General features: G+C 45.1%; 1 protein-coding gene across 9 annotated transcripts in view; it reads right to left on the bottom strand.

Annotated features, from left to right (window-relative positions):
* The window catches only part of LOC100577139 (AF4/FMR2 family member 4), a 114,610-nt gene that overhangs the window by 63,125 nt on the left and 27,145 nt on the right, over positions 1-24,340 (bottom strand). For 5 of the 9 annotated variants that reach the window (XM_016918070.2, XM_016918069.2, XM_006568964.3 and 2 more), the window contains one exon: positions 1,441-1,627. In XM_016918070.2, the coding sequence (XP_016773559.2) occupies positions 1,441-1,627 (187 nt within the window). Of the gene's footprint in view, positions 1-1,440; positions 1,628-10,286; positions 10,316-11,198; positions 12,188-16,038; positions 16,196-24,340 lie in introns of those variants that run through there. The other 4 variants (XM_016918068.2, XM_006568963.3, XM_016918074.2 and 1 more) reach the window with 4 other exon arrangements.

Below are 24,340 nucleotides of genomic sequence, written 5' to 3'. Positions count from 1 at the left end.
ATTAATCGAAGTTTCATAACGAATGTATAATACCATTCCCGCTTAAGGAAAGAACCGGTCGATCGACGTTAATACCTCGAAAAAGAAAGTTGGAAAAATTTCGCGTTGGAGCGGCGGCTGCGTCGCGGCGAGGAGATCCGTAACGCGGTTATTAGGAAAGTTTAAAAGTCGCGGAACACCTGTTGAGCAGAGCTGAGAAGAAGAGGAAGCGGCTACCGTTCGAAAGGTCATTTCTCGCGCGTCACGTATCTTATCGCGTATCTTAAATTTGGCCGCGAGAATATCTCGTCCCCTTTACCCCTTTACCCGTCGTCATTTCGACTCGACGCGTTCGAAGCTATTGCGTCTATAAATCTGGACGGGGTGAAGCGAAGAAATTGAGGTCGGGGCCGAGTGGAGGAAGATCTGGTGGCCCGATGTTTACGAGCGATGGAAGAGAGAGGGAGAGAGAGGGGGAGAGAGGCTGGACGAGAGGCTTTTTGGCCTCGTCGTAACGATCGTATGGGATTTCTCTGTGCAGACCCTTCGGGCAGCTGCTACCGCTTCGTCTTCCAGACTCGGGGATGAAATCGGAACACCCTGAGGATTCTTTCGAGCCAAATGTTGCGGCGCGGGAGGAGAGAAAGAGAGAAGGAAGGGATACACGGTTGATGCCATATGGTCTCGAGAAATTAGAGAGAAAAAAGAAGAAGAAAGACGATTTTCGAAAGGTTTCAGAGGAAAATATCGACGGTGAAATAATCGGAGCTAGTCAATTTCGAAAAGATGTCGCAAGTGGAACTTGGAGTGTAATTAATTTTGTAACACCGGTTTAGAAATTTAAATTTGGATTGTATATGCGTGTATAATAGATCGCAGATATTGCACGTAGGAAATGGGATTCGATAGTTGAGAATAAACAAAGTACGATCGAGATAGCCATTTATCATCATCATCATCATCATCATTTAGTATACCAATTATATTAGCAAACGTTTCGTATTAAATTTCATTTATTCGAGTATCGCAACAATTCGAAACTAATTTCAACGATGTTTCGCGCTTGTACAGATGTACAAGCTGAGATATTAACTCGACACAACGACTGACAAACGAAAGGTAGGATCGAAACGCGAGTGACGAATCAATGTGTAATTTGTCATGCGAGACGTTTGACACGAGGTAAAACTATTCGATATGTATCTTCGTTCTTACAAATCGTGCACGATCGAAAAAAAATATATATGTGTATGTGTGTGTGTTCCGTTCGCTCCAATTTCTCGAATTAAACACGCTCGCGTTACGCGTGGAAAAAACTAGTGAAACCGCGTCTTTAACCGCGCGCGATCCTTTAATCTGGCCTCGGCCGGGGAGGGGAAACGAGGCCGAGTATCGAGCGATCGATCAACGGTACGTGGAAAGGAAAAGAAGAATAAGAATAAAATCAGAACGAAGACTTACCCTGACGGGAGCACGGAAGAGTGGTGCGGTGACGGCATGCGGATTAACATGATGGTGAGCGTGATTATGGTGGCCATGATGATGGTGTCTGGTGTCAGGACCACCTCCTGCAGCCGCTTGTTCGGCCTGGACCGACATCGCCGCGCGGGCCTGTCGTTCCCGCTCCCGAAGCCGGTCCCGTTCCACGCTGAAAGACCAATGTTTCCTTCGGTTATTTCATTATAAACGGTTGTATTCCGCGACAATCGATTTCATATCGAAACACAAATCGATCGATTCTTTATCGAAAAAAATGAAAAAAGGGTGTCAACAGAAGGAAGAGAAAAGGAACAAAATTTCCACGGATTTCTTTTACTAAAGAATCAATCGATAATGAAAGACCAATGTTTCCTTCGGTTATTTCATTATAAATCGTTGTATTCCGCGACAATCGATTTCATATCGAAATACAAATCGATCGATATTTTTTTATCGGACGAAAAAAATGAAAAGAGGATGTTAACAGAAGGAAGAGAAAAGGAACAAAATTTCCACGGACTTCTTTTGCCAAAGAGTCGATCGATAATGAAAGTCCAATATTTCCTTCGGTTATAAACGATTATATTCCGCGACAATCGATTTCATATCAAAATACAAATCGATCGATTTCTCTTTATCGGAAAAAATGAAAAGAGGGTGTCAAGAGGAGGAAGAGAAAAGGAACAAAATTTCGAAATACAAATCGATCGATAACTTTTTATCGAAAAAAATGAAAAGAGGAAAAATCAAAAGGAGGAAGAGAAAAGGAACAAAATTTCCATGGATTTCTTTTGCCAGAGAGTCGATCGATAACGAAAGTCCAATATTTCCTTCGGTTATAAACGATTATATTCCGCGACAATCGATTTCATATCAAAATACAAATCGATCGATTTCTCTTTATCGGAAAAAATGAAAAGAGGGTGTCAACAGAAGGAAGAGAAAAGGAACAAAATTTCCACGGATTTCTTTTGCCAGAGAGTCAATCGATAATGAAAGTTCAATATTTCATTATTCATTTCGGTTATTTCATTATAAACCACGACAATCGATTTCATATCGAAACACAAATCGATCGATATCTTTTTATCGGAAAAAATGAAAAGAGGGTGTCAACAAAAGGAAGAGAAAAGGAACAAAATTTCCACGGATTTCTTTTGCCAGAGAGTCGATTGATAATGAAAGTCCAATATTTCCTTCGGTTATAAACGATTATATTCCGCAACAATCGATTTCATATCAAAATACAAATCGATCGATTTCTCTTTATCGAAAAAAATAAAAAGAGGGTATCAAGAGGAGGAAGAGAAAAGGAACAAAATTTCGGAATACAAATCGATCGATATCTTTTTATCGAAAAAAATGAAGAGAGGATGTCAAGAGGAGGAAGAGAAAAGGAACAAAATTTCGACGGATTTCTTTTGTCAGAGAATCGATCGATAATCACCTCGAATCGATCTCTTTCGAAAGAAAATTCGCTCCCTCTTTTCGTTGGCCTCGGTTATCGAGCATGAATTGGTCGCGCTGGATCCTAGACTCTCTCCGAGCGGAAATCGGTACGAGACGCACCCTCTCGGAATAACTCTCCCACGTTTTAAGGAATACATCGTCTAACCGTAAAAGGAACTAGGCGCGGAACGCAAATAGAAAAAGAGAGAGAGAGAGAGCAGCTGCAGCTGGCGCAAACACCTGTTTAGCCGCGTTTCCGGCTACAACGAAGCCGGGGAAGATCGCGTCACGAATCGAGCAGACGAGACACGCCACCGCGCCGATAGCGAATCATCAGATCCCATATCATCAAACTCGAAATGTCTTCTTCTCCTTCTTCTTCTCGCGTTGCGTTACGAAATCGAGTTAGGATTTCGTGCCGGATTTCCGAAAACGAAAACTGGGTCGCGACGAATCGATCCAATACAATTCCAATTCGATTCTGTTGTCGATTCTGGGGGGGCAAAGAATGACTAATTTCCGTGCAACGGATATCGATCCGCCCCGCTAATCCTCGCGGCCGCCGTTCATTAGCGCGGTGGACGTTGATGATTTTTCCCTTCCCCGCCCGGAAATATGGACGGCGCGCTAAACAACCGACCAAGATCGGATGCGATACGAATGGAACGTTCGTATGGTGGAAAATTCGAAGGGAGAGCGCACGATGGCGGATGGATCTCCACCACCGTGGATGGATTTCGGATTGGTCGCAGTGACAAGACTGGGGGGTGGGGGGTGGCTCATTGGCCGACGGATTTATTACCACGGCGGGGAATCTCGTCTCGTTCCTTCACACGCGTAGCACACACGCGTATGTATATACGCATACTCCTCTTCCCATTACGAGTTTAGATACGACTGATTTCCCGGTTACTAAAATCCACTCCTCCCCTCCCACTTCCCTCGATCTCTTTCTCCGTCTCTTGGAACGAGGACGTGATACTTTTGCGATTGGTGTATATATATATATATATATATATTTCCTGATAAAGCGAGCATGCTCGAGCTGGCACGCCGCTATAACGGCGACCAAGATCCGATACGAATATCCGTGTACGTATCATCCGCGGTATTGATACGACACATTCGATGTATACGAATAAGTTTGGCGAAAGGATTTTCCACCTCCATGGAATATTAACCTCTCCTTGCGATCGCGTGTCTTTTTTTCTTTTTTTTTTATTTGGATAAGAGATATCTCGTCCCAAAAATTCCGAGTGAAAAAAAACTCTCGATTTACCACCAGATATTTCGAGCGAAAATACTTTTTCCTTTGTGAAAAAGAGGGGGATGAAAAAAAGAATACAATAACAATTCTTTTCCGAATCGTTGGATAATTTGAGTTTTCGTCGTCCATTCTCGTTATTAGTTTCCTTTGAATTAGGACACTCGACTTAGGAGATATACGGAATTTCGTACATCCGAGGCGATTCGAATTGGTAAAGCGTTAGCCGATTTCGGAAGAGAATCGAAACGAAGAGAAGCGGGGTGGTGCACTTTATCGAGTGTTCGACAGGTCGCAAAGCCGACAAAGTTCATCGCACTAACGAAGCCTGCGCGCTTTCGTGATTAACGCCTCGGTAAATGGACGGGGGATACATACGCCATCCTCCAGAATTCCCATTCGCTCGATTCCAAATTTTCCAGTCGCCCGATCGACCATCTCGTGGACCGATCATTTTCGAACGAATTCGTCTGTTCGACCGAGTGGATTTTATGAATTAAATATAAAAAAAAAAAAAAAGAAAAAAGAAGAAAAGAGAAGAGAAGAGAGGAGAAGAGAAGAAAAGAAAACAATGGTATTCCGTTCGAGACGAGCTGAACGATCGAGTTCCTTTTCTCTTTCTATTTTTGTAACTGAAATACTCGAAGCAGCGACACTAATGGCTACTTTCGATTCGACACGATCTTCTAAAAGTGGAGCAAGTTGTATTTCCAACGGCGTCATCGAATATCTGCCAACGAGTTTTTCGAGCGAATCGCTTCGAACGGAGGATCGATCCCTGTATATATACTGAGGAGAGTAGTATCGGCCACGGAAATAATTAACTCGCGTTAATCGCGGCCCATTGGAAATGATAAGGAAGAAAGGACTCTTGAGAGAGAGCCCTCGCCATCTGCGACTCGCGATGAATAAACAGATAAAGGGGGAGGGAGGGACGGTTAATCGACGGTTAAAGGAAAATCGATAAATCAGACGTTTCCTTCTTCCTCTCCGTATACGTAAAATTATTGCAGAGTTATACAACAAACAAGTGATCAAAAATACGAAACTCGTCGTCAGACGAAATATTTTTAAAAATGTACATTAGAAATGTACTCGTTTTGGGAACGAAAGATCGATACACTGGCGCATTACGAACGAATCCTCGGCTCTCTTCGAAATTCCGCGTTAATGATGGATTCGTATAAATCGAAAACGTTAAAAATCGTTCGAGAGTATTTATCGGCATCGACGACCGTGTGTCGACGTGAAGATCAATAGGATATCGATGGAATGGCCAAGCAGCATGTTTTTTTTAATTAAAAAATCCTGGACCCGTATCCGTAACGATGACGAATATGAAAACGTAAATGGAAAACCGTTTTTCCCCGGTTTCGCGAACGGGGACAGAAAGCTTCTCCTCCTCCCGTTAATCAAAAATTCGAACGGGTATATAGGCTGGAGTAAACAGTTGGCAGAGTCTGCACGACAACGAAACGTCATCCGATTTCCCGCGTTTCGCAAGCCGCGAACAACCGCGGCAGACGACGGGCGACCGCCGGGGGTCAGGATCGATCTACGTCAGCAACGATGCTCGAGCGATCGGTGACGCGCTAATTTCCACCACCGCGTACATACCCAGTTATACTATTCTTGAAAACCAACGTCACAGCCGATATTTTAATTCGTCGATACGCGTACAACCGTTCCACGCTATTCCAGATATTCGCCGCCTCGTGAATCGAACTATCGATTCATCTAAATTTACTCAATGAGCCGGTATTATCGATCATCGGATCCGACAATGGCATTTTTCATCGCTCGAATTCCGGTAAAAAATATGAGATTTCTTCAAAGTTGAAAATTCCTTGCCGAGAATATCTCCTCTCCGATGAATTCTGTTTTTTTTTCTTTTTTTTATCCATTTCAATCAAATATTTCCTCGATCGTAAATATATCGTAAAAAAATGCCACATATATATATATAGTAAGCATTCGTGGTGGAATCTTGCGGTGAAAAGCGACGATTTCCACGACGCAACGCTTACTTACGGATGTGTAAGTGCACGCGTCGTGCTGTTTAGAAATCGGACGAAGTATAGGCGCAGCGAACTAGCACGCGAAACAGTGTAACGCACACGCGCGTCCGGCGGTGGCTCGCGCGCGCGCGCGCTCACACACACACACACACGGGCAGAACGGGAGCTGCTACCGTTGCACGCACGTGGCCGTACGTGTGGCGAATTGGATTCGAGCTTAGTTAGCTACTCTCTGCCGATAAACGACCGAGACAGCGAAAGTATCCGCGCTGGGGGAACGACGAAGAGGAGCGTAAACTCGTTGCGAGGGAGGGGGTGAGGGAAGAGGAGGCGCGAGAGAGAGAGAGAGAGAGGACGGAGAAGAGATCGACACGAGATAAAGAGCGATGGACGCGTGTAAAAGAGAGACGAGTCGAAATCACGATGCGCAGAGGAGTGGCAAGAGGCACAGGGAATCTGTGAGTTGTCGCGTTTATTTTGAGCCGGCGAAGGCTAAATGCCGGATTGCGCGGTCGCGAATTCTCGGCGATTCGACGCCTTTTTCCCTCTTGCTCTCTCTTTCCTCCTTTCTTTTTTAGCCTCTCCCCTCCCTGTCTTTCTCCCTGCCCATCTCGCAATCGATCTTCATTTTCTCTTTACCTACCTAACAAGTCCAAATCGTTCGTTAATTTTATTAGGATCGAAAAATTTGAGATTTGGATGGAATCGATCGAGAGAGATTTTCATTTTTGTAAAATTTATCCGTATTATTCCATTTCGAAGTAAGTAAATCGAAAACTTTAAAAAAATCATACACGAGGGAAGATTTTCTCGGAAAGATCAAGTTTCTGATGGTCGCAAAATCATCGTCTCTTCCCGTTCGCGATCGCAATCGACAAACCCAATGACTCGGTTCCATTGACACTGACACACTGACATCGTTTCACGGTACGACAACCTTCGAAAGCCGCGTTTCGTTCTACGCTCAAGCGCTAATCTCCTTGAACGAATTGAACCGAGCCTCTTGAACCGCGCTCGAAAACCTTCCTCGCCGCACGCTATTTGAATATAAGTTTCATTTACACCAGATATTATACGGAATGCATTACGTATTTATCGGTCACAGTTTTTCGAGCCGAAAGTAGCTTCCGCTTCGTCGGAAACGAGTTTGTTCGAGTTTTCGTTTCGCGTTGTTTCGACGAGCAACCGTTTACATAAACAAACATTCGGAAACACCGGTACCCCGGTGACGCGACTTGAATTATTAATTGCTCGATAAATACGATAAATCGATCACAAATACGTTTCATCTTCTCTCGACCATCATCCAGAAACGTGAAACGATGATTCACTTGTGCATTTACGTATGCGCGCGAATTATATTATATATCTGGGATCTAGAGGATGATATCGACTGAACGAGCTTTTAGCTCGATTTATAGAATGGAAATTATATATGCTAATGACGAAATTCAATAACCAAGTCTGCGCATTTAAATTTAGATTTTTCATTCAAAAAAACTGGATACTGCACGTATCCAGCTAAATAAAAAAATGTGCGTTCGATAAACGCGCTCCAAAGAGGCGTAATCGACTCATCTATGATGCTTTCGATAAAAAAAAAAAAAAAATTCCACGGTTTCATCCTTCGTTAGGGAGGGAACTCGAAAATGCTGCCAAAACGTTGAAGAAGAAGTGGAGAAAAAAAAAAAAAGTTTTGAAATTAATTCGGACGAGCGAACAGCCGACCGATTACCAGCACATAACTCGGTCAAAGTTCAAGAACGGTCGGGATCTCTCTTCGTCTCGAATTTTCTTCCGTTCCTGGCATTGAACGAGCCTGACGGTAATGTCAAGTCCAGACGCTTCACTGTGTCATCCACGAGTCGAAAACTGAAGTCGCCGAACGGAGAAGCTACGGCTTAACCATTGTCGATAACCATTACATAATGCTCGCTCGATAGCATCGGCCATTGAAAGAAGAGGAGGAAAAAAAAAAAAAGAAAAAAAAAAAGAAAAAAGAAAAAACGAGCTATCCACACTTCGAGCCTTTTGGCTAAAAATCTTTTGCTGTTGAATATTTATTGTTATTCTCGAACGACAATTGGATAATAATTGTCGCCTTGAAATATTTATGCAAAGATATTTAAACGCCATTTAATCGATCGTTTAAAATTGATTTATAAAGAGACATAAATAATTGTTCTTTTTATTATTATATTTCTATTGTACCGAAATGGATTTTTTTTTTTTTTCACAAATTTCGATCACGAAAAAGTGAACGTGCGAAAGCATATTTTTCTCGCGTGTTTATTGCAATTGCGATAAACCATATAAATATATTGGCCGATTGACGAAACGATGGACGATTAGGTAGTTACGACGGAAGATTAACGATCAGTCGTCGATCGACCTTCGACGAGCGATATAATATTTGACGTGTAAATTGTTGGTTCTAAAGCGTCGACGGGGTTGTCAGTTAACATTTACAGTTATTTATAATGCAAATGTTTGTAAATGTTATTTTTTTCGATACTCTCTATTGGTGCAATTAAAATAATTATCAACGAATGATATAGGAATTTTACAGAAAACAAAACAAAATAAACAAAATATATATATATATACATATGTTTCAAATAACTCGATGTTGTTGTCATGGTCATCGTTTTTTTCGTTTTGTACATTAATCACAAATCGTTCATACTTTGTTATCGTCCATTAAGTCTTTTATAGTAATATAAAATCGTTATCGGTTCTCTAATCTCGCCACAAATTATACCACAATATTCTCGTATCTTTTATAAATATATTTCTCACGATTGCTCAAAGGCCAAAGAATCATACAACAATAGCAACAATTTCGAAAACTCAGTTCCGCTCGTATTCTAGAACATTGGTATTTTGATAACACTTACTCTACCAATACGTATCGCACAATTTCCCTTTCCACATATAGCTGATTTCGTAGCGCGAAACGTTATCTATTCGTTCGCCTTATAACTACGTCAATTCATCGCAGGAAATTATTGATTTCAATATACATATTTATCGATAATACTTGGTTTGTATATATGCGACATTATATATATATAAACAAAAAACGGGAAAATACTCGTTGTGTATTATATTCGATATTTTTAAGGTAAAATACGATTAACTATTTAGCTAATTGTCACGCAAATCATCATCATCATCATCATCATCATCATCATCATCATGTAAATTTATTAACGTCAAATCGGACGAATGATAATTCGAGGGAATTCGAGCGCGAGATCATGGCTCCACGCTTGATCCAACGTAAACGGAACACGCGTGTGCTCCACTCTGCGGCGCAGAACGACCGATGTTTTCGACACGAGATGATGTTTCTCAGGCCAGTGGACGGCCATTTTTAAAAGGAAACCAAGGCTCTTTGGTAGCAGCGCTCTCTGTCACTTACGTAATCCCAAGTTAGCGCGCGCCGAGTCGAAAGAGCGAGGGAAGAGAAACACGAGAGTGGAACGGAGCAAGTGCCCTCTCGTCGAAAAATATGACAAATCGTGGCAAAATTTCTCCACGATAAACTTCCTGTAAAATTTTGCTACTCGATTCCATCGTTCGTCGCTTGTATCATTTTCTGGATTAACTAGGTTGGCTAATGACGTCAACGCGTCACAGAGAAAAGAGAGAGATTTATCGGAGGATAAATCGATAGAGATAAAATCATGTTGGGGGAATTCTTGATATATGTATATATGTATATATACACACACATAGAATCGTTCGAGAAACAATTAGCGATAACGTCGATATATATTGTTGCAAATTTTCTATTATTATTTGTACATTTTACGCGATTTCAAAAAGTTGAAATTTTTTTCGGGCGAATCAAACGTCGAATAAATCGACGCACCGGGTAACGCGACTTATTCGACGTTAAACCACCTCGACCATTCGAAGGACGTCGAACGCAAAACTTGCCGCGTCCTCGAGGCTATAAACGATCAATCGTGAATAATGTTCGAATCGAAGGTAAATTCAATGAAACGAAGCTTTCGTACAGTGAAATATTTCTCCGGTGTTATTCCGGTATCTTGGTAAGTAGGTCTTATAGGTAAGGGCATGAATCATACCTTGGCACAGGCATATTCTAGAATCGAAATGACGCGTTATCGTTGTTATCCTGTGTAGCACTTATATAGCGTGTAGGCAAAGTTTACTCTCGATATAGAAAAATAAAGTAAGTCGCGTAAACAACGAAACGATCCGAGGTGGATGCGATACTGATGAAGGTAAAGTCCAGCTAAGAAGGTAACGCTCCGTTTGAATGCGAAGAAAAAAAATGGCGACACGTGGTATGACGAAATCGCAATATCTCCGCGACCGAGTGTTCTTGAACATGGCCGCCAACAGACGTTTTTACGCGCGAGCGTCTATCGATAATTTAACGAGAATTTCTAGCACGGCGGATCGACTACTGGATGACCGTGCACGGTACGTTTACGACGCTCGTGCCTCGATATTTATATCGAACGAAATCTAGTTTCGTCCGGTGTCGTCGGTCGAAAGTAAACACTGCGCGACTACACGAGCCTCGAACCTTCTCAACCAAATTCCCTATTAATCCTGACAAACGTTTCGCTCTTGTTGACAACAGTTTCCCCACTATGGAACCGATACGTCCGTCTAAATTTTCCCCACGTGCCCCGCGCGCGTTCCAGTCACGAAATACAGCAACCGGTCACGAAAGTCGTGTCATACTTTCTCCAAAAGTGCTATCGGAAAACTAGGATGTACGGTGAGGAGAAAAAAGTTGGAATAACACGCGATCGAAAGGTACAAGCGTACAGTGTTCCACCATGGATATCGTGACAGGATAATCATTCGTCTCTTTTTCTCTTTTTTCCGCCTCACCGTGGAAAATGTCCATCCCACGCACGATCTATCGCGACGCAACGTCACACAGAATTATTTAATTTATCGTTTATACGAAGAAACGAAACGAAATACGATCGCACACGCGCAAGTTTTTAGTACTTACTCACCGTGCGTTCAAGAAAGAACGAGTCGAGTAATCGTGGTATCCAAAAATAATCCTGACAAAATTGACTTGTCACTAGAACTGCGATCACCAGAATCACTAGAAATACCGAGAATCGTGCGCGAAGAAACGGCTCGATGGCTCGCCAATGGCGACGAGATATTTGCGTGGAAAAACACTCTCATTCTTTCGTCGAACGCTCAAACGATTCCGCGAGGAGAGCGTCCGATCGGCGTTGTTTCGAAGAGAAGCACGAGAGGAGTGGCTAATCCAGAAGCGCGCGCTCCCACTCGTACGACACACACTATGCAACAACCCACCAAGAAGAAGATAAACGCACCAACACTTTTCCTAAGGTCAACACCTTTTTCCATTCGACGGAACGGTGTCAATCACGGGAAGGAATAAAATACAAGTCGAAATACACGAAAATATAACGCACCGATCCCGAGTGACGAGTCTCCTTGACGCGGCAACATTCTCTATTTACTTGCACTGGTCAGCAGGCACACGCGGCTCGTTTTCCTCGAAATTCGACCGAGGATCGCGACACTTGTAATCCAATTTGTTTACATGTCACGATTAGAGGTTGAACGTTACGCAATGGCAACAATGACGTTTACGACGTTTACGACGTTGACGAGGTTGACGACGATGACGAGAATGACGACAACGACGTGCGAGAGGTGCGCGACGATACGCGAAAACGACGACGACGTAGCGCGAGTGTGCACGAGACGATCGTCGACGAGAAACTGGCACCTTCCGGTCGAGACGAGGAGAGGGAGAGGCAAAGGAGCGAGATAGGCAGAGATACACACGTACACGCGAGAGCACGTACAACGGGGTATACGTGTATGCGCGCGGTTGTACCGAGAGAGCGGGAACGAGAGAGAACGAGGAAGAGCGAGAGAGGAAGAAGGGAAATCGCGACACTAGCGACCACGGGGGCGACTCTCCTGCACACGCTCTTTTGCCGCAAAAGCTCGCGCACTACGAGCACGAGAAAAAAAATATACGCACCGATCCTCTGTGTACGAACCTCCCTTCCCGTCTTACTCCTCTACACCCTCGCCTGCCCGTCGTCGTCATCTCCTCGCTCCAACGATTCTTTCTCTTTTTTCCTTTCCGTTCTTCGCTCTTTCTCTCCGATCTATGTACGCGCGTGTATCCGCGCGTGTATATGTGCGCGCCTGTACCCGTTACGTGTGTAAAATTCTTGGTGTGCGTGAGTGTGCACGCGAGAGACGGAAAGAGAACGAGTGGGACGGAGATGGGGAAAGGTTGACGCGCGAGTGTGGGACAGAGAGGAAAGGTGGAGCGCGAGGCGGAGGAGCAAGGAGCGAGGAGAGCGAGACACTGGAGTGGGAGATTATCAAAATGGCCGCGCGCGCAACTTACTCCACCTCCTACTCCTCTGCCACCGCCGCCTATTCCTACGCTTCTATTCCTCCTCTTCGGTCGACCGACACGCCGCCTCGCGCGCAAACCGCCAGGCGCATTGCCGCACGAGATATGTATAATAGCAATGGATTACCGTGACACTCGTAACGTTGCTGAGAAGTTTCTTACTGTTTGTGAACCGCCGTTGACAATACGCACAAAGCGGTGGCGGGAAACTGACGACGTACGCGTGAAACGGTTTACTTTTTTTCCCCCTTTTTTTTCTTCTTTTTTCATAAAGTCCATCAAATGGAAAAACAGAATCGCGATGCACGTTCCTCGCGATGCATTGAAATCCAACATGCGTAAAAAAAATTACTTTTTCCTTGTAACAAAAAAATGATTAAACCAACTGACTTTCAAGTTAATGGAATAAAATCAAAATCCTTAATTTCGATCTTCAAATTTTCCCCCCGAATAATATCGATTCGCGTCTAATACAATGATAATTTAAAGTTTACTCGCGATCGAATTCACGAGTCTGGTCAAGGTACGCGTATCCCGTTTAAATCTCTTTGACATTCGAAACAGGCGTTGCCGCACATTTGACTAATTTTCGAACAAAGGACGCTACAACAACCGGACCCGTGGGGGGGAGAAAGGGGTGAACTCGTGGCAAGCCAGTTTTCGGAGGAAATTGGCATATTAATTTCCGATACGTTTTACGGCACAAAAGCCACGCGTATGGAAAGCCCCGACACACAACCTTTATGAGAATTTTTATCGACTCGTTTCGAAATCTCTTTTATATACGCCCGTATATACCCAACGTACGCCCCACTGGAAAACCATCGTTTAAAATAATAGCACGGAACGGTGCGGATTTTAAATTTAATTTAATCAGCCCGGAACCACCCCTTGCCACGCTCTAAAATGGCATAATAAACGCGGTCGCCCACGTATCGAGTAATTAAAACGAAAGAAGTCTGGGAGGAAGGGCAGGAACGGCGAGGAATTTGGGTTATCGCGGAACCACGAATCGAACGAATTAACTCGTTGCAACCGATTCTCAAGTTCTGACCGACCGACCAGGCCAGACGAGACCCGTCAAAAGCTGGCGTCTGTCAATCACACCGTTAAATTGCCGTGTCGGGGGAAATCCCAACGGCCTCGCGATTCAGCTTCGACAAGCATCGCCGACAATCGAACACGCTGTATTCCACCGATTGGTTAGCTACACTGACCTACGACACGAACGACTGCGTTGTTCTTCAAACGGACGGCGTATATACCATTACGTATCAACGAGGAAAAATGAAAACGCGGAAAACGTTTCGTTCGTTCGTTCCTTCCTTGATTATATCGCATATACGTATATTTTTCCATATATATATATATATATATATATCTTTTTATTTTTCGTCTCGACTGCTCGAGAGATGCATTCGATTAATTTTTTTCGTTCCATTAAGATCGAACGAAATTTCAAAGACGACGAAACAGAGAAAGTTAGGGAAAGAAAAATTCGATCGGTCAGCAGGCGGAATCCGAAAATTTGGCGCGTTCGGATTGCGACGAGGCCGTGCGTGTTGGAAGTGAAATTCGAGTAAATGCAACGGCGATCGTCGCGGATGTCAGCGAAATCGTGGTCCTGGAAAGAAAAGGCAAGCACGCGAAACGATCGTGCTCGTCATTGACGACGATTTCGCGGAAATCGTGCTCGCGGAATAACTTTGTAAAAGCAAAAGATAATACGTGCACGTGTATGGATATACACGTACACATGCTCGCAACGATCGAGAGAATGTTGCATCGAAATAAATTGAATACCGAGAACGCGACGTTCGATAAAGAAGGAGAAGTTAAATCGCATTAAAAATAGAAATACCTAAGAAATCGTCGAGTTTTTAAAGAAATCGTTTCTCTTTTTTTTATTAAGGAATAAGAACGAAGTTGTTGCAACACGCAATCAGAAAAATCGCCACGATGCTTTGTATAGGAGGGAAGATTCGTGTGGTAATAATAGTAGCCGAAACTCATCTAGATGTTAGTCAGTGGATTATTTTTATCGCGAACGGACCGACTCGAGTTTTCTTTCTCCTGTCCGCGCGAAGCTTCGACATTTCTTCGAGCATCGCAGCACCGACCGACCGTGAATTCGGCCAATTAATTCGATATAGCGTGGCCAATGCGGCGGAAGAAGCATTCGGCGCGCCAATCTGTTCGATGCGCCATTTACGATCCATTCACCCCTTTCAAAGGCTCTTGAAAAGAAACAACTCCCGAGAAACAAACATTTCGGAAAAAATACAAAAGAAGGATATCTAGATTTACCATACAATCTATAACATATAATTATTGTTACTTCGCTCTAAGGTAATCGAAAACTGTTGTGGCGCGAAAGATAAATCGATAATAATTAATTATTTCGCTATAGATACGTGGAAGATATTTGGTGTATCGTTCGATAATTCGAACAGCGATTCACCGATCCGATATCCAAGCAACAAGAGCGGCCATCCAGCGAGGTTAGCGTTCCATTGGCCCAGATTACGCCAGATATCTCCCCTTCCTCGATCTGTTGCTTCTTCAAAAAGTATTTCGTCAGCCCTCTTCTCTACGAACGCAACGAATTCTCTCACGAATCCCTTGGACAGGTCCTTGGACATTATTTTTTAACGTTCCTGCTTCGCGGAAAAGTGTTGAACCGAGGAAAAAACGGAAAATCGGGCCGATTAGTAGCACGACTAATAAATCCATGGCACGAAACGGAGGAAAGATTTCGCGGAACGCGAAATACGCGCGTCATCGACGCTGGGAGACGGGAAACGAGGAGTGGCTTTCGACGATACAGCATTGGCAACTCTCAAAGGAGGGAGACACCGCTTTGATGAAATTCAGGGAACAGCATTCACGGTTCAAAGGAAAACCGTAGGGTAATGTCAGGTAATAACTAACGCGAACCAAGGTAGCCCGTGAGAATCGGGGGGATGGGGAGGCGGAGGTGGCATACGGCAAAGGGAACCACCACCGCCAGCTTCTCCTCTCTCTTCTTTTTTTCGCATCGCCCCATTTCCTGTCCAATCCTTCTCGCCGAGGATACAGAATCTCTCGATGACCTACTCGAAAGAAAGGGCCGGCCATAAGGCGATGCGAACGGATCTCGCGTGTCTATCGTGTCAGAGAGAGAGAGAGAGAGGCGTGAAATTTCTCGAAACGTTTATCGAATAAACTCTGATCCACCGACATACTCGATGTCTAATCGAAACGAAGAAAGGACGCTATCGTTTTCCGACTATTTTTTCTAACTCTTTTCTAACGATCGAGAAATCGTTCCAGAAAACTTTCTTCGCTTTCCCCTAATAACGGCGGAACGAAACGGAACGCGTTCATTCGTGGCAACATTTCCGATTATCGAATGGAAACAATATTCATTAATAGTGATAATCTGTGTTATTTACCTTACTGCGCTTTTCGGCTTGAGAAACTCCATAAGGGGGGTCCAATCGAAATGTTCGTTGGCCATGATGAATCGATGAGCAGAAGGGATTTATGCACGCCTCGATCTACGTGTCTAGACAATGTTCAGCCGTATTTACACAGGTGTATCACACGCTACGATCATCACAATCTCTCCGCACGTTAGAGTTATTTTAAACATCGAGTCTTCATTAATAAATTCTCGGCATTCTCTCGGCAGAAACAGAGATCCGAAGTTTCCTTTGAACAGGAATTAAACTTCAACACCAATGTCCAAGATAAAGTCCAAAGAATCGTCCAACTGTTTTTTTTTATATCGCACTTGGCGCACGCAACACGCGCGAGCGCGCGGCACGCGCCTTACCCCGTAACTTCTACCTCGATCGACTCACGTTTCGTTCCCTAAATGCCAGCCGAGGAGGATCGACTAAACGCATTTCGAGAAAGCAGAAACGTAAGAATTCGTACTCGCACAATGTCACGACTACGACTGATTATCTTTGCAGAAACGAAGGCACATTACCTCGTCTCAGGTAAACGAAATATTCCCCCACTCTCATAGTGGAAAGATTCGCAATTATACCTGGATGTACCCTACGCACCGTTACTTACCCTCCCCCTCGACTGGCAACGATGGGGGTGAAGCTTTCTCTTCCAAGGCTATTTACGAATACTTATATTCGCGTTATCGATACACACACATATATGTATATATATGCACGCGTGGAAAATGCACGTGTATTTATAACGGCGCGTTATCGACCGAATATCATTTTCGCGGCACGAGCTAGCACTGCAACGAGCCTCGTTTTATGCTTAAGTGCACTCGTTGCGCTCACACGTGCCACGCTCACTTCTCCCCGTACTCTTACTTACTTACTTACTTACTTACTTCACCAGAGAAATCTATTTCGCTCTCGAGAAATCTCGGGGTTGACGTTCCTTTGATTTTTCGCGCGGATTATCGCGGAAAGCGGGCACCGGGCCAATTTTCGGTCGGAGGAGAGGGAGAGGGAGGATTTTAAGCACGAGCGGACGAGAAGCGAGAAGAAGGGAGACGCGAGGATCGAATTAGTGGAAGGAAGCGTCCGGTGACTTAACGGGAGGATGATCGTTTGTTGCTATCCGTTTGCCGAGCCAAGTGGAATGCTTTACAACGAGTGACATCATGACTTCGTACACAGAAGATAATTCGGCCGTATTTCAATACCCATCACGCGTAAATTGCTTAGGAGAGGATAAGAAGGGACGATAATGGAATAAGTTTGGAGGATAAATATACGCATCATTTTTACGGAAGTTTAATTTATCAAGTTAAGAGACATTTTTAAACAATAAATATGACCTGATCCGGAAACGAAATCCTACCTATAGGCCGAAAGGTAATAACAGAGTTGCAAAGTCGGAAGGGAATGAGTCAGACGAGTTGGACAAAGGGACGTTGCTAAGGATTTTCTATAAAACCGTTAGACATTCAAATATGTTTTGTCCGAGAAACATGGTTCCGGGCACAAAAGCAAGGTAATTCCAAATACGGTAATAATTCTAACCAAATGTTCCAAAGATTACCAGATGTTTGCGGGAAATGTTTACGGGGGAAAATTTACGCTCCGGGATAGCGTGAATTAGAGGCGTTTCTAGAGGCGTTGAAAATCAAAAGGAAAAAAAAAGAAAAAAAAAAGAAAAAAAGGAAAGACGCTCGCGTTAAAAAAGATTGGCAACCGGTATTATTAAACGAAGATAAAGAGTTATCTAATTGCTCGGTCGAGGGCAATTAAGGCAACCGCTATTAACCGTGCGGATTGAGTGTCTCGTTGAAAGTATCGTTAATACCGTGGAGCAAACAGGTTTCCGTGCGGGCGATCGAATGGCGCGAACGCAGCGTGTATTTTTTCGCGGCGCGCCGACGATCCCTGCGTACACGGCGAGCCGCGGCCAGGCCAGGCCCTAAACCGTTTTACCACTCGTTTTTACTCGCCCCTACTCGTATCCTCTCTCTCCTATTCCGCCCGTAATCGGGAAAACTCGAGTATAGTCGCGATAACTTTCCTACGGCCAAACTGTTGCGCCTCGTGAAACAACCCATTTCCGCCTACGTCTTGCCTCCCCGTTTCCCTTTCGATTTCTATCCCGCCACCCTTATTCCCATTACAGACCACCTCTACGCGACGCTATATCGCTTCCCCGACCCACCAGTCGAACGTAGTACGTAGAGAATCGGTCGCGACGATCCCCCGATTTCCCTCCAAACTACCCTCCACAGACCGATCGACGAGAGCAAATGGAGAAGACGTTATCGTCCCACAACTTTCTTCTCTCTAATTTTTCTAGTTAGCCCGTCGAACGAAGAAAGGACGAACGATTCAAATATTCGATGAAATGAAATCAACGATCAGAGGAGATATATCGCATCGGAGATGAAATAAGATTATTTGTCCGTTATTTGCTCGTCATTGGAAAATTCCTTTCGACACGAGACTAATCAACGAAGCTCGCGCGTGGACGCGAAGGACGGAAAACGAGGAGAGAGATTACGACGTTGAAAGGGGGAAGCGGCCAATTTGGGTGAGCTAAAAGCCGGCTATAAAAGACACGACGGTCGAAGACTCTCTTTTCTACCTGGCCCCCATCCGACGCACTCCATCCGGTCAATCTTCGCGAATCATCCGTGGAAGCTGAAGAAGACCATCGAGAGAGAGAGAGAGAATACATCGCGGGCAAGCCTTCCTTCCGAAAAATTTCGCCACGATACGATCTCCCTTCTTTGAATGAACCGACCAACCAACCGGCCGGACGTTAACCCACTCCCCCCCCTCCTCGCCCTTTGTCCTCCCCTCCGCCCGCCGCAACGCAATATCGGCGAGCGGAACAAGTGCGTTCCAAGTGAAATTGCCTGTTGCCGTTCTTCCTCGCCGATGCGAAATTACCCCACGGAGGAACACGCACGCGTGATTCGATCCTTCGATCCTTGCTGCCGCGCTTCCCTCCCCCCTCCCTTCTCCGTCGCGCATCCACGCTACCGGTCACGCGTTTTCGATTATCCCGGGCCAGGCGGGCAACCGTGCCGGGAAAGAGCGTTGCACGATGTTTTCAACGGTACAACACGTAATTTCTCTCGTTAATCCTCCTCAATTATATTACACGCTATCCCGACGCTCGCCGCGTTACACGCGCTTCTCCGGCCGCCGGTTGACGAGGCGCGAGCTGTATAACCTCGTGGCAGAGGGGAGGACCTCCGTCCATATCCGTGGAAGTGTCCGCGCACGCGAGCAGGGGGGATTCCGATGCCGTTCCACGATGCCGGCCAAGAATTTAATTACGATGTCATAAAATAATTGTTCCGTATTCCGCGGCGAGGCGAACGGTAATTACCCACGAACCGGTAAGTACAGGTAAACGATAATTACAGTTCCCGTTCCCCCACACGTTCCAGAGAACGTGTTCCAAAACGTAACGCGATACACCGGGCGAAACGCGGCGACCTCCAACTTTATAACGCTGTGGAACACGCGGGGAGAGGGCGGGGCGGATCGCGTGACAGGGCGAATTACAACTTCGAAACGTTTAAAATTCGACGCTCTCGCGGTTAATTTTCACTTACGGGGAAATCGAGCGGTCTCCTCGCTTCGAGCGCCGCTGCGCCATGCAAATTGGCAACGATCGAATTAGCCCGGCGAGCGAGGCGAGCCGCTCGCTCGTGCACGAACGTCGGCAGCTGTGCGACGAATTCGCAGGACCGATTCTCGTTGGGGGAAAAAAGAGTATCGAGTGAATAAATCTTGAAATAGTTGCAAATAGAAAGAACATGATGGAAATGACCAACGACGTAACACGTGTCACGAAGAATAATATCGATTGAAGATGATTTGACGGTATTATTGGATTAACAAGGATGGAATCGAATTCGGATTTTAGTGGTGCACGATCGTGAGAAAAAACGCGGTATAAATTTAAAAATTAAGATGGCGCGCTTTCGCCCGACAATCACGATAATCGATTCGGATTGAGGGAAGGCGAAAGGAAGAAGGCCCCGAATGAGATTTTGCACGACCAGTGTTCCGGTTCTCATCGGCCCCGGCGGTCGAACCCTTAATAATACCGAAACCAACAGGTTCGTAAATAGAATAGTCGTATCGTAAAAACGTTGACTCGAATGATTATTCCATGATTTCTTTTATCGATGCTCCAACACCTGCCACCAAAGTAGAAGTCGAATTTCAGGTATACTCGACTAAGTGCAATTAAATAAATTAAAGGTAAGTTCGGAAATCATTAGTACGAGAAAAATACACTCGACTATTTCGAATTTCTAAACTGTTTCCTTTTTCCTCCGGATAATGATTCGAGTCCCGTTATGTTCGTTTCCCCCGCCGCAAATCCGATTAACGACGTAGGAATAAAAACCGAACAATATATTTTCGATCGCGATTCTTTCTTCAACGCATCTATTAACCGATATGATCAAAACTTCGAACGATTCTACGATGATTCTTCCCAATCATCAACGATGGAAATTCAAGTTTCGCGAAAATTATTATTATTATCATTGCTATTTTTTTTTTCTTTTGTTTTGGGACACGTTGAAACGATCGTTTGCGGCGAAGCAAATACGTTTGATCGTCGCATGAACGGCGCTGTTATCGAGACAAAGGGAAAGCTCGATTCGATAAACATTTCCTCGTCTCCCTTTTTCGCGTCCATCTATACTCTGGCATACGGACACGCGCGTGACACGCGAAAAAGAAGCGTCCGCGAATGGAAAAGCGATACGAGCACGTCCCCCCTCCCCTCTTTTTCTCTTTTCTTCTTTCTTTTTTTTTTTTTTTTTACCTTTTCTCTTCTTTTTAGCCCCTCCCCTCCTTTCCTTCAAACACGGGATACGAAACGGCGTTGATAGAACGCGGCGAATACACGTTGGTGGCAACTGAACCGTCCCGTAAGTATCAATTGCAGTCCGAATTAAACAGCCGGTCCAATTAAAACATTATGCATCGCATCGCACGAGACACCCGTGGATACAAAAGGATAACGAGACTTGTCACATCGCGACTCTCTCTCTTTTTTTTCCCCAAAGTCAGAGGGAAAACTCGGAGAGGAAAATTTTCGTCGAATCTCTTTCACCTTTATTACGATTCACCCTCTCCGTCAAAGGCAATCCTCTGATTTCCAACAATTATCCGAATAATAAATCCGTCGTTTCATAAGCTGTGCCATTCGATTAGGAATATATTAGTGGATCCCGATTATAATTTTCCGCCGACAAAAATTGAAAGCGGACCACGGTTGAAATAAGCTAAGCGGGGGGTTAGGGTTTGATAAATAAACGATTCCGGGCTAGAACGCCACAGACGGAGAGGTTAATCGACGGGGAAGATTGCTATGAAAATATTTCAAGCGTGCACCGGCCACGGTTCGTCTCTCCCTCGTCGGACGGACGCAACACCGAGTCTCTCTCTCTCTCTCTTTCCTATCCCCTTTCCTATCCCTTTTCCTATCTCGCCGCTCTGAAATAGGGTGGCGAGAGATTTTCATCCCGTCATCGTGCCGTCCTCCGCGATTCTCCATTATACCCTTCCTTCCCACCTCCGCCTCCCCACCCTTTGACCAACGGTACTTCTGGTTCAGGAGGTAAACGAACCGGGATAAGGTGTCCCTTCTCCCACAGAAATCTTACGATTCGCGGTTCGTACATACGACAGTTTAACGAATCATCCTCTTCTCCCCCGATCGAATAATTATCGATATCGCGCGCGCAGCGGTTATTCGACCGGTTTTCGCGATGCATTGTTATTTCTCGCGATCGGTGTCGACAAATTTAAACCGCATTAATTAGTAGCTCGATCGATAATGACAAGGGGCGATAATTACGATCACGGGATGGAGCGCAGCGCGGCAAAGGGGGAGAGAGAGAGAGAGAGAGGAGAAGGGGTGCCTCTGACGAGGAGAACAAGGGGTTTCGCCGATGAAATGGAGTAATATCGATTTCACGCAACCCGTGGCCATAGAGAGCAGGACGATTCGATGCCGCTCTCTCTCTTTCTCTTGAATCGACGCCCGACCAACGATGAAACATCGCCCTGCGAAATCTATTCCGCCTTCGTTCGAATCGTTTTCAGTTACGTTTGACTTTTCGACTTAAAGGTTACGTTCGTTCCTCTTCCGCTGTGCTCGAATATCGGCTGGAAACGTGCCCACGTGTAACGATGTGCCACCTACGCGTAATCCAGATACCTTTCTTCTTTTCGGTCCATTGAAATAAAAGAGGAGGAGGAGGAGGAGGATTCTCGCGCGATCTGCTCACGAAACCGTCTATGTTTCCGTTTATCACGGTCAGATTTAACAGGCGTTTTTCACCCCATTTCCACCCACGCGGAACACGGTCCTCGTGTACATCCTTGCGATCGTAAAAGAAAAGGAGAGTATTCTCGATCACAGGCTTCTCGAACAATCCCAGAAAGGGAAGAGAAAAACACGAGAGAGAGAGAAAAGAAGAACAGATTCGATTAAATAAAACATAATCGTGCATAATACTCGAGATCGATATATACGAGGTGCTTCTTCACCAACCTTTCATCTTCTCCTCCCTCCGTAAGTTTTCTCCCTCCCTTCCTCCCTCGTTGAAAAAGGGGGGAAAAAAATCGTCCACTTTGGCCGCCGTATCCATTATAGATTCATCGTGCACGCGTGCAAGCATCGTAAACCTCTCGCGTTCTTTGTTTACTGGAATGGTAACGGAATTGCTCCGTTTCCGGGGAAAATATCCATGAATAATAACCGGCCGCCTCGTATCTTGCCAACCCGAGTCGGCTATGCTTCCCCCCGCGAATCACATCGTGGATTACCCGATCGCGTTTTCCCAAGGATTTTTAACGATTTTTCACGCGGCCCCCTCCTTCTCCTTTCCCCAATCTTTTCTCCCAGTTGCGGAATACACCGAAAATACACCGTGAAACCTCCTCGAATCGATTCTCTCCGCCAATCTACGCAGATCCACGAGATACCTTTAAATCTGAGTAAATTTTATTCGCGAGGTGAATATCTTATTCCAACCTCGATCGCAATGGACGCGTGGAAACTAATGAAAGGTTGATCGACCGGAAGGCTAGGACGGACAAACGGTGGAGGACGACGAACCAAGAGTTGAGAGCGAGATCGATGCGTAATCCGATTGTCATTCGTTCGATGGTAATGTCAGCGAGGTGAAGAGAGAATAGGAGAAAGACGAAAATAGTAGTAGTACAAGTTTGAGGTAGCGAAATGACGAAGAACGAGGTTGGTTTTATCGGAATGGTTTGTCAGCCTTTAGAACTCGTGTTATCGTGAGAAGGTAGAAGGGAGGAAATCGAAGGAGATCCGCTAAGAGTTGTATGGTTGCGCGATCATTGTGCGCGTGTGTCACGCGCGAGGCTGAAACGGGCGGAAGGGTGAATACACACGGCGGCGTAACCACGTCGAACAAGACGGATTTTATTCCATGAATCAGAGTCTCGTAGACAAGTTGGTTCGAATCGAGAAACAAAGGGCTTTTCTCCGCTTGAAAATGATCAATTATTAACGCGGCACTAAGCTCTTTCCCCCCCCTATTGTATTCCGTCAACGTTAACGACGACATTCATCGTTCGAGTAATTAGATGGATATTAGTCACCGACTTGGGAACAATCCGCGGACGAATCCACTTCGAAGAATCCGCAATCCCTTTTTCGAAACGAGGCGTTTTATTTATTACGCATCTTTGCGAATTCCTCGCAAGCCTCCCTCGATGGAACGAAACCGAGGTTAAATATATTCCTACGATCCCCTGTCCGTTCGATCCGCCGCGTGGCGAGCGAAATCCGTAACATCTCCAGATTTACCGTCGACGTTGCGCGCTCTCGGATCATTCGCCCGAACTTTATTCGACGAAAAACGCGTCGCTCGTCCAACGTGATTCCTTTCGAACCGTGGAGTAAATAATCCGTTTCATCGTTGATTTTCCACTCGACTCGTATATCTCACGAATAGAACAATTTCATTCCCTGTTCACAGACCTCCTGGAATTCGATATAAGCGATCATGTGAATTACGTTGGGACAATCGGTGGCCGCGCGCGTTCGATGGTCGGGCGAAAATTAAGGAGCGTGCAAAAGCGTTGGAACACGCGACGTATTCCCGGGGACGGGAATTTTACGCGTTCGGCCCGAGTATCCCGATCCTTATGCACATCGACGAACGATGTTTATGTCCGACACGGTGTTTGCAAATACAAAGGCGGGTAAATGCGGCCGTGCTAAGCGGCTGAACAC

The sequence above is a fragment of the Apis mellifera genome, linkage group LG2, assembly GCF_003254395.2.
Source record: "Apis mellifera strain DH4 linkage group LG2, Amel_HAv3.1, whole genome shotgun sequence".
NCBI classification, from domain to species: Eukaryota; Metazoa; Arthropoda; class Insecta; order Hymenoptera; family Apidae; genus Apis; species Apis mellifera.
The sequence above is the reverse complement of the archived record's forward strand: the minus strand, read 5'-3'. Positions and strand labels throughout refer to the sequence as shown.